The 17,404-nt window shown below is 47.1% G+C and overlaps 1 protein-coding gene across 1 annotated transcript in view; it reads left to right on the plus strand.

Annotated features, from left to right (window-relative positions):
* The window catches only part of LOC112256171 (ensconsin), a 52,052-nt gene that overhangs the window by 16,299 nt on the left and 18,349 nt on the right, over window positions 1-17,404 (plus strand). Inside the window, 8 exon segments of the mRNA XM_042325732.1 lie at window positions 2,244-2,459; window positions 3,045-3,125; window positions 3,486-3,649; window positions 8,700-8,808; window positions 9,574-9,654; window positions 10,784-10,891; window positions 13,638-13,748; window positions 14,271-14,369. Coding sequence (XP_042181666.1) covers window positions 2,244-2,459; window positions 3,045-3,125; window positions 3,486-3,649; window positions 8,700-8,808; window positions 9,574-9,654; window positions 10,784-10,891; window positions 13,638-13,748; window positions 14,271-14,369 — 969 coding nt within the window.

The following is a 17,404-nucleotide window of genomic DNA, read 5'->3' on the forward strand; positions in this document are numbered from 1 at the left end:
ACTACAGACCCTGCTTCGATTCCAGGCTGTATCACAACTGGCCTTGATTGGGAGTCCCATAGTGCGGCGCACAATTGGCCCAGCGTCGTCTGGATTTAGCCCGCGTAGGCCGTCATTGTAAATCAGAATTTGTTCTTAACTGCCTTGCCTAGTTAAATAAATAAAACAATAAAATCCTTCACTATCCATTTAAAAATTATTTCAGTTGTCTTGGGTCACTGAAAAGACTTTGGTGCTTGGCTTGGAATGTGTGAATTGAGGCTTGGATTGACAGTGAGTGAGATGCATAAACCCTTTTCTGGTCGCAAGCTGTACTCTGCTGGACAGTTGCCATGTGACAGAACTGCCTAAGTCTTGGCAGGGTGAGGAGGACACTAGATGAATGGTGTGTTGTAAGAGTCCCTTTTAGGCCGATGTGATGAGGTTTTGAAGTTTGTCTAGTGGATGATTCCTTATCTGCACCAACTTGGATTAGATTATATATTTTTCCTCTGTTTTGTACATTCAAGACCTGTATATTGGCCTACCTTAATCTAATTTCACACCCTCTCATTGTGTTTTGTTTATTCCCCTGAGGGAAGGATGGATGTTAGTCACTAGCTCATGAGACACCACTACTTAACCATTCACCCCAAATGTGTAATCTAATACTAAGCACCTCTCAGTTTCTAAAGAGGCAGTGGGTTAGCTCATTTGTGTGTAAGACCTATCTGAGTCTTATGAAGGTAGGTATCAGATGGCCTTATGACTATTAAAACTTTTCACTTAACCTGGGATTCCCACTCTGTGAATCGTGATGAACGTAAACTGATGTCCACTTCCTATGGGATTATCAGCAGACTTTGACCGAGTCATTCATCTGTGATGACCTGAGTGAAATATATTGATGCTGTTCCATTGAAGACTATGGTATTGATGCAGCTTTGTTTGTTTGTCGTGTTGGTTTTGTCCTCCCGTTGACTTTTGCTATCTGCTCTGTAATGGCCAATGGCTAAAGATATACATCAATGCCAGTCCGTTTGGGAGTGGAAGAGTGTTGAATTTACAGATCCATTGTCTGTTGTTTTGAGGTTTCTCTTCTCCAGTCAGAACCACACTGATATGGGCTAATGGAAAGAGCTGTAGCATAGTCCTCTTCTGTAGTCCACTTCCTGATTTGGAGTTTCCACTCACTGATAACCTGCCTTTGGTTTTATTGTGTTCATATCCGGATGAGTTTTCTCCCGCAGATTCTCGTCCTCTGTATATGAGCTTTCCTGTACTATGCACTCCCACTCAACAAACAGCATGGCAGATGGCAGTGAACACAGAGCACCATCAGGGTCTTGTAAAGAGGGCCATTGTCACCACTCCCCATTGGATAATGCTTTAGTGTTGCCATACTGTCTCACGTTAGGGAGAAGCAGAGGGGAGTAGGGTTCATGGTTCCCTTCTGTTGCACTAAAGTTGTTTGTATGTGACATAAAGGCATTTAGACAGGACATGTTTTTTGTTGACGTTGTTATCCGCTGTCTCAGACTCAGATATTTAAGCATGATGGCTACTTTACTATCCCATACACTCAATGGGCTTTGCTAGCCTATAGCACTGAACTGCAGAGACAATGTTGCTGTTTTAATGCTAATTTCATCAAATTCTGCACATTTTGCCATCGGGAAGAGAATATTTGACTTTTATTTAAAAAAAATCTAGTTTCCTGTAATTCTACACATTTGTCATGTGGCTGAGAGCGAATTCCGTATTTAAACAAAGTAACTGCAATTATACACATTTTACCATGGCTTATGCCTTGTTCATATGTTATCTGAGGGACTCCAACATTATAACAAAGTCAATGGCGGGCCTATGCCATGACATTGTTTTAAATTTCAGGTTCTTCCTGGGATGTTTGTATAGAAAAGCCCAGCACTGTCAGTGTCGTGACCAAAGCGCATCTGACCCAGTGTGTCACAGAGCCCAGTGTACAGCTGCCTGGCTGACCATTGACGAGGGGGTGGCTAGAGGCTGACTAGATGGATTGTTATGTAGTGTTAAATTATCTGGATCTCTCTAGAACATGCATTCCTATGGAGGATAAACAAGGCACAGTGTAAACTGCTTGCTCAGCAGCTCCTTTTTCCAAAATCATTTTCATTTCATTAGATGTATTTTTTTAAATGTATTTTTATTGATCATGCTAGACCGTGTGACTCTGTCTCTCTCTCTCTCTCTCTCTCTCTCTCTCTGTGCACGTGTGCTTACAGCTGCAGCTGCGCAGGCACAGGCAGAGGAGCGGCGCAGCCTAGCAGGGAACAGCCCAGGGCCTGCAGCAGCAGTAGCAGCAGCTAACACACCATCCCCAGCAGTAGCAGCAGCTAACACACCATTCCCAGCAGTAGCAGCAGCTAACACACCATCCCCAGCAGTAGCAGCAGCTAACACACCATCCCCAGCAGTAGCAGCAAAGTCTCCCCGACCAGGTAACAAAACAGCCCCTGCCTGCTGCATCTGTATAAACCCACACTGTCACACACACAGATGTACAAATATAGAGTACACACACATGTATATATTTAGCATAGGCATACATGCCACCAGAATGAGTCCTACGTCACCCTAAGCCTCTGCCGTATTTCAAGGAGGCCTAGCTAATGTTATGTTTTTATCATGCGCTAACATGATCTTAACCTCAGTAGTCATAAATTAGCCCTACCTGCTATAATTCATTGCAGAGTAGCCTAATCAGTCCCTCTGTGATTCCACAATCACTGTTTTATTTTTGTGCAAAATCAATAATTCTCTGGAAATGAGGGCTTGGAAATTTGACCGATCTTTGCACTATTTCCACGTAACAGTTACAGTAATACGACTCAAAGTGCATTAATGTGAGGTAGGCACATGATGGACACATCTGCCTGTCAGGTGATTCACTCAGTGACACTGCAGCTCATTATGATCCACCAACGATGCTCCACCCATGTCCACACTTTCTCCACCGCATGTGAAGGTGAGTGTGTTCCCACTTACCTGTGTGTGTGTGTGTGTGTGTGTGTGTGTGCATGCAGTCATTGATGGTGCTGCACTAAGGATAGACGAGCGTCTTCGAGTGGCGAAAGAGAGACGAGAGGAGGCCGATAGGCAGCAAGGTAAGAGCTCAGTCTGAATGGTGGTTCAGAATCCAACAGAACATTCTCGTAGCGGTCTCAGGAAACCTGTACACCATCGTCTTTAATGGGCCCAGTCTCGGACCCTGACCGTTTCAGCCCTAATCAAATCATTGGATTAGCAACATACACAAGTACATACATTGCAAGTCCTCAGAGGCATTTCCTGTTAAGACAGGAAATGCCTTCTTTAGAGTGTAAAGGGACCTTACTGGGAGATTTAATGAGGTGACCTCTGGGCTGGTCACAAAGTAAACGAACCAATGTGTTTTCCCTCTTTTTTTTCATCACACCCTTTCACACTGACACACTTGCACCCTCACAATCCCGCCCCATCTTTAGCTACGAAGGAAACTCAGATCCTGGAGCGGGAACGTAAGGCCAAGCTGCAGGTGGAGCGTCAGATGGAGGAGCGCCAGAAGAAGCTGGACGAGCAGCGCAGGAAGGAGGAGCAGAGACGCTCAGCCGTGGAGGGGAAGAGGAAGCTAAAACAGGAGGAGGAGAAGGTACAGGCCCCTGGGGTCATCCTCAACACCAGGGCGGCACTACAGATACAGCTGGTATTATTGGGATATATTCTAGTTAACTGGTGTGTGCAGTGCTGGCCATGGAACCTTTTGGTCCACCAGCTACTGTGGCAGGTAGATGAGAAAAATAATTTATTTCTGCTACAATTACTGCTGCATTTATTTTGGTGATAAATGTTCTCATAATTTACTTAATTCTCATTTATTTGCTAATGGAGTGAAATGCTTGCACTGTGGGTCCCAGACCACCTGCCAACGTGGCTGGAATAGACCTCTTACCCGCCGATGTCAACACCGACCCGTATTTGGCATGTGTTACTTTTAGCCCCTGAGATGCAGTGGTTTGGGAATGATACAAATGTGTCTGAACCAGGCTATGCAGATGTACAAGTAAGCAAGAAGAATGTATTTCAATTGGTACTGGTGAACTTAACTCATCACGAGGTGGCTATGCTCACTGCTCAGGTCTGTGGTATTTTATGGTGTAGCCTAATTGGCAGAGTTAATGCTATGTCTCGGTTAGAGCCTGGGTGAAGAACTTCAGTGAAGTCTGCATACTTTGGTACGTGTTATGAATGAAACCATATCCTGTTTTAGCTTCTTTCATGGGCGTCTGCTGCAGGAAGCTCAGTCACTCAGAGTTCTTATTCCAGACACTTTGTTATTAGTAGCCTGCTGCTTTTCACCACTACAGCAACGGCCCCAGAACAATTTAGTGATGGTCGTGACATCTGAAAGATTTCAGAATTTACAAGATATTTTAGGGATATATGTGTTTGTTTCAAACAGAACAGACTATTTGGCTTCTCTAATATGACGTTATCTGACATCTTGTTTGTCTCTCAAAATGATCTCCCTCACTTACCCCCTCTCCCATCACTATGGTCATATTATAGTGAACTGTTATTGTCAGCTAGTCAGACAGAAAATGGCATTTCACCTTGAGTTACCGACTCAAATCATTCTGGGACATATGTTCATGTTGTTATTTTTGTCCCATTATCTGTTTGACCCTGTTTATTTTGGTTTGGGAGACCAAGATTATTTCTGAATGATTTTGCATTCTACCAATGTGCCCATCTCTCCATATCTCTCAATCTCCCCCTCTCCTTTCTCCTCTCCACCCCCCTCTCATATCTCTCGCTCGCTATCCCCCTCTTGCTATCCCCGCCTTTCTCTCTCGATATTCCGCTCCTCTCTTTCGCTCTCTCGCTCCCCATCTCTCTCTTTCGCTCTCTCGATCCCCCATCTCGCTCTCTTTCGCTCTCTCGCTCCCCCATCGCTCTCTTTCGCTCTCTCGCTCCCCATCTCTCTCTTTCGCTCTCTCGCTCCCCATCTCTCTCTCTTTCGCTCTCTCGCTCCCCATCTCTCTCTTTTCGCTCTCTCGCTCCCCATCTCTCTCTCTTTTGCTCTCTCGCTCCCCATCTCTCTCTCTTTTGCTCTCTCGCTCCCCATCTCTCTCTCTTTCGCTCTCTCGCTCCCCCATCTCTCTCTCTTTTTCGCTCTCTCGCTCCCCCATCTCTCTCTTTTTCGCTCTCTCGCTCCCCATCTCTCTCTCTTTCGCTCTCTCGCTCCCCCATCTCTCTCTCTTTCGCTCTCTCGCTCCCCCATCTCTCTCTCTTTCGCTCTCTCGCTCCCCATCTCTCTCTCTTTCGCTCTCTCGCTCCCCCATCTCTCTCTCTTTCGCTCTCTCGCTCCCCCATCTCTCTCTTTCGCTCTCTCGCTCCCCATCTCTCTCTCTTTCGCTCTCTCGCTCCCCCATCTCTCTCTCTTTCGCTCTCTCGCTCCCCATCTCTCTCTCTTTCGGCCTCTCTCGCTCCCCCATCTCTCTCTCTTTCGGCCTCTCTCGCTCCCCATCTCTCTCTTTCGGCCTCTCTCGCTCCCCCATCTCTCTCTTTTCGGCCTCTCTCGCTCCCCATCTCTCTCTCTTTCGGCCTCTCTCGCTCCCCCATCTCTCTCTCTTTCGCCTCTCTCGCTCCCCATCTCTCTCTCTTTCGGCCTCTCTCGCTCCCCATCTCTCTCTCTTTTCGGCCTCTCTCTCTCCCCATCTCTCTCTCTTTCGGCCTCTCTCGCTCCCCATCTCTCTCTTTTCGGCCTCTCTCGCTCCCCCATCTCTCTCTCTTTCGGCCTCTCTCGCTCCCCCATCTCTCTCTCTTTCGGCCTCTCTCGCTCCCCATCTCTCTCTCTCTCGGCCTCTCTCGCTCCCCATCTCTCTCTCTTTCGGCCTCTCTCGCTCCCCATCTCTCTCTCTTCGGCCTCTCTCGCTCCCCATCTCTCTCTCTCTCGGCCTCTCTCGCTCCCCCATCTCTCTCTCTTTCGGCCTCTCTCGCTCCCCATCTCTCTCTTTCGGCCTCTCTCCCCCCATCGCTCTCTTTCGGCCTCTCTCGCTCCCCATCGCTCTCTCTTTCGGCCTCTCTCCCCCATCTCTCTCTCTTTCGGCCTCTCTCGCTCCCCCATCTCTCTCTCTTTCGGCCTCTCTCGCTCCCCCATCTCTCTCTTCGGCCTCTCTCGCTCCCCATCGCTCTCTCTTTCGGCCTCTCTCGCTCCCCCATCTCTTTCGGCTCTCTCTTCGCTCTTTCGGCCTCTCTCGCTCCCCCATCTCTCTCTCCCCATCGCTCTTTCGGCCTCTCTCGCTCCCCATCTCTTTCGCTCTCTTTCGCTCCCCCCATCTCTCGCTCCCCCATCTCTCTCTCTCTTCGGCCTCTCTTTCGCTCCCCCCATCTCTCTCGCTCTTTCGCCTTTCTCTCGCTCCCCATCTCTTTCTCTCTTCCCCATCGCTCTTTCGGCCTCTCTCGCTCCCCCATCTCTTCTCTCTCGCTCCCCCATCGGCTCTCTCTCTCCCCCATCTCTCTCTTCGGCCTCTCTCGCTCCCCATCGCTCTTTCGCTCTCTCGCTCCCCCATCGCTCTTTCTCTCTCGCTCCCCATCGCTCTTTCGCTCTCTCCTCCCCCATCGCTCTTTCGGCCTCTCTCGCTCCCCCATCGCTCTTTCGGCCTCTCTCGCTCCCCATCTCTCTCTTTTCGGCCTCTCTCGCTCCCCCATCTCTTTCCTCTCTCGCTCCCCATCGCTCTTTCGGCCTCTCTCGCTCCCCATCTCTTTTTCTCTTTCGGCCTTTCTCTCGCTCCCCATCTCTTTCTCTCTTCCCCCATCGCTCTTTCTCTCTCTCGCTCCCCCATCTCTTTTCTCTCGCTCCCCCATCGCTCTTTCGGCCTCTCTCGCTCCCCCATCTCTTTTCGCTCTCTCGCTCCCCTCTTTTCGCTCTCTCGCTCCCCCATCTCTCTCTCTTTCGGCCTCTCTCGCTCCCCATCTCTTTCGGCTCTCTCTCTTCCCATCGCTCTTTCGCCTCTCTCGCTCCCCCATCTCTTTCTCTCTCGCTCCCCCATCTCTCTCGCTCCCCATCGCTCTTTCGGCCTCTCTCGCTCCCCCATCTCTCGCTCTTTCGGCCTCTCTCGCTCCCCATCGCTCTTTCGGCCTCTCTCGCTCCCCCCATCTCTTTCTCTCTTCCCCCATCGGCCTCTCTCGCTCCCCCATCTCTTTCGCTCTCTTTCGCTCTTTCGCCTCTCTCGCTCCCCCATCTCTCTCTCTCTTTCTTTCGCTCTCTCGCTCCCCATCTCTCTTTCGCTCTCTCCCCCATCTCTCTTTCTCTTTCCCCATCGCTCTTTCTCTCTCGCTCCCCCATCTCTCTCGCTCTCGGCCTCTCTCGCTCCCCATCTCTCTCTCTTTCGGCTCTCTCGCTCCCCCATCTCTCTCTCCCTCGGCTCTCTCTCGCTCCCCATCTCTCTCTCTTTCGGCCTCTCTCGCTCCCCATCTCTCTCTCTTTCGGCTCTCTCGCTCCCCCATCTCTCTTTCGCTCTCTCGCTCCCCATCGCTCTTTCGCTCTCCTCTCTCGCTCCCCATCTCTCTCTCTTTCGGCTCTCTCGCTCCCCCATCTCTTTCTCTCTCTTTCGCTCCCCATCTCTTTCGCTCCCCATCTCTCTCTCTTTCGGCCTTTCTCTCGCTCCCCCATCGCTCTTTCTCTCTTCCCGGCCTCTCTCGCTCCCCATCTCTCTCTCTCTCGCTCTTTCGCCTCTCTCGCTCCCCCATCTCTCTTCTTTCGGCTCTCTCGCTCCCCATCTCATCTCTTTCGCTCCCCCCATCGCTCTTTCGCTCTCTCGCTCCCCCATCGCTCTTTCTTTCGGCCTCTCTCGCTCCCCATCTCTCTTTCGGCCCCATCTCTCTCTCTCGCTCCCCCATCGCTCTCTCGCTCCCCTCTCTTTCGCTCCCCCCCATCGCTCTTTCGGCCTCTCTCGCTCCCCCATCGCTCTCTCTCTCGCCCCCCATCTCTTTCGGCTCTCTCGCTCCCCATCTCTCTTTCGCCTCTCTCGCTCTCTCGCTCGCTCCCCATCGCTCTCCCCTCTCGCTCCCCCATCGCTCTTTCGCTCTCTCCCCCCCATCTCTCTCGCTCCCCCATCGCTCTTTCGCTCTCTCGCTCCCCCATCGCTCTTTCGCTCTCGCTCTCTCGCTCCCCCATCCTTTCGCGCTCTCGCTCCCCCATCGCTCTTTCGCTCTCTCGCTCCCCATCGCTCTTTCGCTCTCTCGCTCCCCCATCGCTCTTTCGCTCTCTCGCTCCCCCATCGCTCTTTCGCTCCCCCATCGCTCTTTCGTCTCTCGCTCCCCCATCGCTCTCTCGCTCCCCCATCGCTCTCTCGCTCCCCCATCGCTCTTTCGCTCTCTCGCTCCCCCATCGCTCTTTCGCTCTCTCGCTCCCCCATCGCTCTTTCGCTCTCTCGCTCCCCCATCGCTCTTTCGCTCTCTCGCTCCCCCATCGCTCTTTCGCTCTCTCGCTCCCCCATCGCTCTTTCGCTCTCTCGCTCCCCCATCGCTCTTTCGCACTCTCGCTCCCCCATCGCTCTTTCGCTCCCCCATCGCTCTTTCGCTCTCTCGCTCCCCCATCGCTCTTTCGCTCTCTCGCTCCCCCATCGCTCTCTCGCTCCCCCATCACTCTCTCTCGCTCTCTCCCCCATCACTCTCTCTCTGTGTTTGTGCTACAGGAGCACTATGAGGCGGTGATGCGGCGGACCCTGGAGCGCAGCCAGAGAGTGGAGCAGAAGCAGAAGAGGTGGTCCTGGGGGGGGCTTTCAGAGTCAGACAACCGACCTGGTAAGGAACCCTCCATCATACCATTCCCACTGCTCTCTATACCATCTAGATAGGACTGCAAAGTGTATAGGACTCCACCTGTGTGTGTGTAAGAAGTTTCTGTTTCTGCTTGTCTGACAGCGGGACGCTGAATGACACAAGTCGGTTAAACTTGCTGATGCATCCTCACATTGACTGGCTCGTTATTGGTTCTCTGTCAGCTGGAGTTATGTTGATTGGCTCTGTTTCTCAATGTTTTCTGTTTTTATTTGAAGTCTTGACTGCCTTTAGTTAATGAAGCATACTATTAATGTGCAGTGACACAGCTGCCTCACTCTATCATAAAAAAAAGTTTAGTTTTTATTTCAGGCAAGGCATTTATTGTACATCTAGGGGCAGTTTCCCAGGACTAGATTACACCTAGTTCTGGATTTAAAAACATGATAGAAGATGAAAGTGCTTTTCAGTCCAATTGTGCTTAATCTGTGTCAGGGAATCCAACCCATACTGTATAAAACCAATGTACTTATTAGTATAGGTCCAAAATATGTATGTTGTCAGTCTATTTATTTGACATTTCTGTGGTCTGATCCCATAGAGCCTCACCCAAGTCTTATGATGTGAGCCTGTTTCCCAGCAGTGTTGTGTTGTGGGCTCTGATGGTCAGAGAGGTGAATCTATTGATGTTTGTCAGCCAGCCCTGTTCCTCTTCCACTCTGTCCATGTGGGGAGGTGGGGTGTTGTGTCTTCTCCCCTCTCCCTGCTGAGATCCTTTCTCACCCACAGGAGACCCTGACGCAGGCGCTTCCTCTCCAGTAGCTATAGTTATCTCCCCCGCATCTCCAGAAAAGCCCCCCAGGACACAAGGTGCTGGTTGATACCTGTACTATACCTACAGTACAGTAGCATGGACTGGCAATGTTATGTTAACCACTAGCCCTTTTCTTAGTCACTCACTGCCTCACTAATATATTCCTGTTCTCCCAGGGATGGGTTAATGTTGCTTGTATGCACAGATCTAGTATCAGCTTACCCCCCTCCCCCCCAATCCTAAAATGAATCATCAGGAGGGAAAATGCAAGGCTGACCTTAGAGCAACATGTAAGGTGAACTTTACTGTTGCTTCTGTCCCACATGCCTTGGGCTCGCTGAATGGAAACGCAGCCTGTGGGCGTCCTCACCTTCTTTCACTCTCACTCACACTTTAGCACTTCCAGGTCAGCTGTCACATGGAGGCACTGAGCTCTCTGAGCAGCACTACTGTTGACTGTTTCACGCATGTGCCAACTAATGTCCACGTTCTCTTGACTGTTCACCTGTGGTGTCTATTCAGTTGATATTTTCAATTCTTTCCACTAACTGCTGTGCCTGGCTAAGAATTGTTATGGCTTTGGTCTGGCCCTTGATGTTCATGTATGCCTCACTTTTATATCCATGGCTGATCAAAAACTCATGCTCTCTTATCTCTCTGCAGCAGACATATAGGCTGCATTTAAACAGGCAGCACAATTCTGATATTTTTTCCACTAATTGGTCTTTTGACCGATCACATCAGATCTTTTTCAGAGCTGTTCTGATTGGTCAAAAGGCCAATTAGTGAAGAAAATCTGAATTGGGCTGTCTGTGTAAACGTAGCCATAGTAAGCAATATGTTTTGGAACATCAAATTACAGTATCTAATCACAATACATCTAGAATTGTGAAAGTCACAATACATTTCTGCACCAAACTATCGTGATAATATTGTACTGTGAGGTCCCTGGCAATTCCCATCCCTTATTGATCAATGTTTGGTTTAAATATTGCCCCGCCAGTGCAGTATACCGTAGACATGAGACTAAATGAGTGTTGAATATTAGCTGCCGGCAGGGCATTCGGACACTGCAAGAACCCTGCCCCTATCTCCCTCTTTCCTCTCCCCATGCCCAGTCTCCTAGTGGTCCTCCTGTATAACTCCCTCGTCCCTCCCTGTCTGTCTGTCCCTGCCTCCCCTTAGCTGACAAGCGCTCTACCTCCACCATGAACCTGAAACAGCCGGCCGATTCTGGCATCAGCAAGCGCCTGTCCTCCTCCTCCGCCACCCTCATCAAATCACCTGACAAAAGTAAGTCCCTACCCACCCTCATGCCCAGCCACTGTCACAGTTGTTGTCAACCTTGTTGACCCTCTTCTTCCTATGTCCAGGAACTGAGTGACAAGCCGATCAGAGGAGCATTAAGAGACTGGTAAACAAATGCTGTGGCTCGCTGTCTCTGATCTCAACCAATGACAAACCCAGCATGAACTTGTGATTCCATTGCATCCATTTAGTGCTCCCTTCCACTTTCTAGTGCACTTTGTGACATAGGGAAGTGTCTCAGAATCATAAGGAGGGGTGCCAAAGGATCAGTAATCTGTTTATGATCTACCTTCTCTCCTCTCCTCTTCAGTAGTCATTGTACTATACTTCCTTTCTTATCCTAATACAGTTCATCCTGATTTGATTCACAAGGAATTGCACTGTTTCTGTCCTTTGAGAAGACTCATCATTCTGGGTCCAATCTAGGCTTTGGCAGTATAGCATATATACCATATACTGGGGTATTTTGAAATACCCGTGGTATGATTTTCAATACTGTCCCTATTTATTATTTTAATGTATTTTATTTATTTTTTATTCACAAATCAATTGAGTCTGTTACATGGTATGCCAACTGACGTTTCCTAACGTGACGCCCACTGTTGAGCAGCACAAGAGGTGATCAAGTTGCGCTTGAAATTCAATCCTATTGTTTTCCCGCTAAATATCTTAAATTATAGTTCTAACTCTCAAAGTGCCAAATAATTTTCTCCAGTTCAGGGCTCCAGCTATGCATTTGGTTTGCTAACTTGCTAGGTATAGGTGGCTAGCTTGCAAAGCCAAACTTTTGGGATACAGCAGGGACAATCAATCCCATCCTCGATCAATTGTGAGTAGCCTTTTGACAGTTTATTTTTGGGCTGGGTGGTCTTTCCTAGCATTTACTTTGTTCTCTTGCGCTTGTTAGCATTTAGCTACCGTCCGCTATGGCAGTTTGTTCTAATCAATGTAAACAGTACCAGTCAAAAGTTTGGACACCTACTCATTCAAGGTTTTTCTTTATTTTTCCTATTTTCTACATTGTAGAATAATAGTGAAGACATCAAAACTGAAATAATACATATGGAATCATGTAAAGTTGAAGTCAGATGTTTACATACACCATAGTGAAATACATGTAAACTCAGTTTTTCACAATTCCTGACATTTAATCCTAGTAAAAATTCCCAGTCTTAGGTCAGTTAGGATCACCACTTTATTTTAAGAATGTGAAATGTCAGAATAATAGTAGAGAGAATGATTTATTTAAGCTTTTATTTCTTTTATCACATTCCCAGTGGGTCAGAATTTTACATACACTCAATTAGTGCTTGGTAGCATTGCCTTAAAATGTTTAACTTGGGTCAAATGTTTCAGGTTGCCTTCCACAAGCTTCCCACAATAAGCTGGGTGAATTTTGGCCAATTTCTCCTGACAGAGCAGGTATAACTGAGTCAGGGTTGTAGGCCTCCTTGCTTGCACACGCTTTTTCAGTTCTGCCCACAAATGTTCTATAGGATTGAGGTCAGGGCTATATGATGGCCACTCCAATACCTTGACTTTGTTGTCCTTAAGCCATTTTGCCACAACTTTGGATGTATGCTTGGGGTCATTGTCCATTTGGAAGACCCATTTGCTACCAAGCTTTAACTTCCTGACTGATGTCTTGAGATGTTGCTTCAATATATCCACATAATTTTCTCCCTCATGATGCCATCTATTTTGAAGTGCACCAGTCCCTCCTGCAGCAAAGCACCCCCACAACATGATGCTGCCACCCCCGTGCTTCACGGTTGGGATGGTGTTCTTCAGCTTGCAAGCTTCCGTTTTTTTCCTCCAAACATAATGATGGTCACTATGGCCAAACAGTTCTATTTTTGTTTCATCAGACCAGAGGACATTTCTCCAAAAAGTACAACCTTTGTCCCCATGTGCAGTTGCAAACCGTAGTCTGGCTTTTTTTATGGCAGTTTTGGAGCAGTGGCTTCATCCTTGCTGAGCAGCCTTTCAGGTTATGTTGATTATAGGACTCGTATTACTGTGGATATAGATACTTTTGTACCGGTTTCCTCTAGCAAGGTCCTTTGCTGTTGTTCTGGGATTGATTTTCACTTTTCGCACCAAAGTACGTTCATCTCTAGGAGACAGAACGCTTCTCTTTCCTGAGCGGTATGACAGTTGCGTGGTCCCTTGGTGTTTATACTTGCGTACTATTGTTTGTACAGATGAACGTGGTACCTTCAGGCGTTTGGAAATTGCCCCCAAGGATGAACCAGACTTGTGGAGGTTTTCAATTTATTTTCTGAGGTCTTGGCTGATTTCTTTTGATTTTCCCATGAGCCTGGAAATACATCCACAGGTACATCTCCAATTGACTCAAATGATGTCAATTAGCCTATCGAAGCTTCTAAATTCATGACATCATTTTCTGGAATTTTCCAAGCTGTTTAAAAGCTCAGTCAACTTAGTGTATGTAAACTTCAGACCCACTGGAATTGTGATACAGTAAGTTAGAATTGAAATAATCTGTCTGTAAACAGTTGTTGGCTAAATTACTTGTGTCATGTACAAAGTAGATGTCCTAACCGACTTGCCAAAACTATAGTTTGTTAACAAGAAATTTGTGGAATGGTTAACTAGTTTTTCAATGACTCCAACCTAAGTGTATGTAAACTTCCGACTTCAACTCTAAAGAGATGGCTGTGTCACAGCTTCACCGTTTCACCGTGGCTGTCTCCTCGTTGTCTCTCAGGTGCTCGTGTGAGGAGTTCGTCACTGAACCGGTTGCCTAGAAACAACAAAGTCGACCTAGACACTCAGCCCACTAAGGAAGGCAGAAAAAAGCTTCAGGTGGAACAGACAGGTGCATATTAAGGCCCCCCCCCCCAGTACACCACTATCCTCGCCCAACTCAGCCATCCTCTTCATGCTCCACACTCCATTTGATAGGTCTGAGCAACCATTGCCTGATGTGGCTCTGAAGCTTTTAACAACGCCCTCATTCTGCACAGGAAACAAGCGCCTATAGAGATGAACATAATTGATCTGGAGAGTACTAAGTGTCTAGACATTTTTTGCTTGTTAGAGAAACAAATGTTTCCTTTAAGCCTGAATAGTTGGCAGATGCAGGCTAACATACAGTACCGTGGTGCTAGACATCATGTATCCCTCTATCGAGAGAGAGCAAGTAATCAGATTATGATCATAGTGTCATTTAGCCACACAGTCCACTAAACGTAGAATTCAAGACATATTGATTTGTACTGTAATGAGAGAACAAAATGACTCTTAATGAAATCCATGTGTTTCGAGAGGCCCTTTCAGGGGAAATTGCTCCTGCCCCCTCTGTCCTTGATAGGCTGTAACCCCACTCTCCTGTCTGTAGGCCCCTCCCTGAAGAAGAGAAGCTCCTCCCTGACACGAGCTGGGGGGGGCAGAACGCCGACCCCCTCCAAGCTCGATAAGGGGACGTCAGACGACCAAGGTGGCTAGCATGAACCAAGTTTATATTTTCTTTTCTTGTCCTTGTCTGCATTACTCGGACCTCCTCCTTTTGTAATAACAAGCACGCATCTCCTCCAACATTTGTCTGCTCATTCACTTACCTCTTATTCAGCTCCTAGTACTGATTTGTATGCGCAAGCTAGGGAGGTTTAGGCAGTTCAGGCTACTGTTGGTGCAGTGATTGTAAAATGCAGCAAGCTAGTGATTTAAAACTTCCAAACCGGCCTTCGTCCCTTTCCTCCACTCTTTCCTCCTCTCTCTGTAGGTGTGCTCTTTTCCAGCCAACACTACACCCTCGACTGCCCCGAACTCCTGTGCCTTTGTCTGTCCCAGGTCTTTACCAGGGGTTCTCTCTGGTGCCTCGTGTCACTAACCCACCCTGCTCTTTCTCTTACAGATCTCTCCTGTATTGTTGCTCGCCTGCTGTGTTTAACTCCCAGCCAATCTTGTCTTAACCTCCCCCCTCCCCCCCCTCTCCCTCTCTCTCATTCCTTTGAGCTGCTAAGCACCAGGAATGGCTCCTAACTAACACAATGTTTTGATTGTTGGTCACGTTGTGTTTGTTGTTTTGCCTGCAGATGACGTTTGTAAGCATTGGATTTGACACATGGTCTCGTGCACCGCGCTGTGTCTCGGTGCCATCCCACTGTAGCTCCCAGGGTTTAGAAAGCACTGACATGGCAGCTGTCTTCGTTAACCATATCCCACTGCATCCAACATACTGTATGTCTGTGTTAACCATGTCCCACTGCATCCAACATACTATATTTCTGTTACTGTATGTCAATGTGTTAACCATGTCCCACTGTATCCAACATACTGTATGTCTGTGTTAACCATGTCCCACTGCATCCAACATACTGTATTTCTGTTACTGTATGTCAATGTGTTAACCATGTCCCACTGTATGTCTGTTAACCATGTCCCACTGCATCCAACATACTATATTTCTGTTACTGTATGTCAATGTGTTAACCATGTCCCACTGTATCCAACTGTATGTCTTGTAGTAGTTGTTCAAAGTGACTGTATTTAGAGTATTCTCATTTACAGGGCAAATAGTTTCTCAGTGATATGAGACGCCATGAACTGTTTAAACATCCTTTAGCCTTTTTTGTTTATGAACTCAAACTTTGAATCTCCCATACTGAGAGGAATCCCACAACAAGCCATCCATGTCTGTCCTTAACCTGGATCCTTTCACTAACCAAACAGGGAAAACTCTCCCATCCCCAACCGTTCCTAACCACGTTCCCTGGCCGACCCTGACCTCCAATCAGTCTGGAGCTTCACAGCTGGATCTGAAGAAGTTTAAGGGTCTTGCTCTATGCTTTAAGAGGCTGGCCCACTCTACGTCTAACATGAGTGTCTGCAACAGATGTCCCCTCTCTGTCAGGGAGCCTGAAGGAGGCCTCGACGCAAATCACTTTATCCAAAGTACCAAACAGGAATATAGAGCAACGGCCGATTTACTTTAACGTTTCTGTTGTTTATCGACCTTTGTTACTGGAATACTGGTCTTCCATAGGAACCATGGGGGAACTATAATCCTTCATTTCGTGAGATCAAGAGCTCTTGGTTTCTACTGTCAGACTCCAGGTCTCCTGCTAATATGTACACCACTATCTATTCACATACAGTGCGTTCTGGAACTATTCAGACCCCTTGACTTATTCCATATTTTGTTAAGTTACAACCTTATTCAAAAATTGATTGGAGCAAAAATAGAATGTTTGTTTCATTCTGTTTCTACTTTTAAAAATTGTATTTATCACAAGTGCAATATTTAGATTGTGTGTGTGTGTGGTCACACGCGTTCTATTATAAAGGCTGTCATGACTAACTGCAATATTAGTGTATTGTTTTTTTTTCCTCAAGACTTGAGTGTCATTTGCAGTCAAGTCTATGAAAAAAATAACATTGGATTGCTTTTTTTTATTTTTAGCTGTGAGTTAGGTTCACATTAACCACTTATTTTACACAAAGAGACTGCTCATGTAGATCATATTCTTTGTTGATTAATTAGTTAAAGCCTGCATTTCTCCCTAGCAGGGATTTTTTTAAATGTTTCGGTGCAAAAAAAAAGTGTCACCTTTTTGGGCCCTCACCAGTTTGCATCCCTGAGGAAGAGTCTTGGTGGTTCCAAACTTCTTCCATTTAAGAATTCTGGAGGCCACTGTGTTCTTGGGGACCTTCAATGTTGTTGACATTTTTTAGTACACTTCCCCAGATCTGTCTCTCGACACAATCCTGTCTCGGAGCTCTACGGACAATTCCTTCAATCTCATGGCTTGGTTTTTGCTCTGACATTAACTGTCAACTGTGGGACCTTAGACAGGTGTGTGCCTTTCCAAATCATGTCCAATCAATTGAATTTACCACAAGTGGACTCCAACCAAGTTATAGAAACATCGCAAGGATGATCAATGGAAATAGGATGCACCTGAGCTCATTTTTGCATCTCATAGCAAAGGGTCTGAATACTTACGTTAAGTTATTTCTGTTTTTATTTTTATATATTTGCACACACAAAAATCTACAAACCTGTTTTTGCTTTGTCATTATGGGGTATTGCATGTAGATTCATTAGGAAATTGTTTTATTTAAGCCATTTAGAATAAGGCTGTAACAACAAAATGTGGACAAAGTTCAGGGGTCTGAATACTTTACAAATGCGTAGTGGGCAGGGCCTAGATTTACCATCTTGGTTTGGTAATTTCAACGTAAGACTTTAAGTTCTTGATCTTTCCAATACAAAACACTGCTATAGTCTGAACAGTAGAAACCACTTACTTTGAGCCCTTAACTTATCCTGTTTGTGGGCGGAGTTCACTAATACCCTTTTTACCCCACAGCATCCCCTCTGCACCAGGAACACACCTTGATTTAACCTCATTTGTAGTACTCTTCAGTTGCTTGACACTCACTCTGGGTCTGTGTACCAATACTCTTTCCTGGTCTCCTTGTCTTCATTCCCACTGGGTGGAATCGGTGAAAGGGCTAGGTTTCCTCAAG

The sequence above is a fragment of the Oncorhynchus tshawytscha genome, linkage group LG08 (assembly GCF_018296145.1).
Source record: "Oncorhynchus tshawytscha isolate Ot180627B linkage group LG08, Otsh_v2.0, whole genome shotgun sequence".
Taxonomy (NCBI): Eukaryota; Metazoa; Chordata; class Actinopteri; order Salmoniformes; family Salmonidae; genus Oncorhynchus; species Oncorhynchus tshawytscha.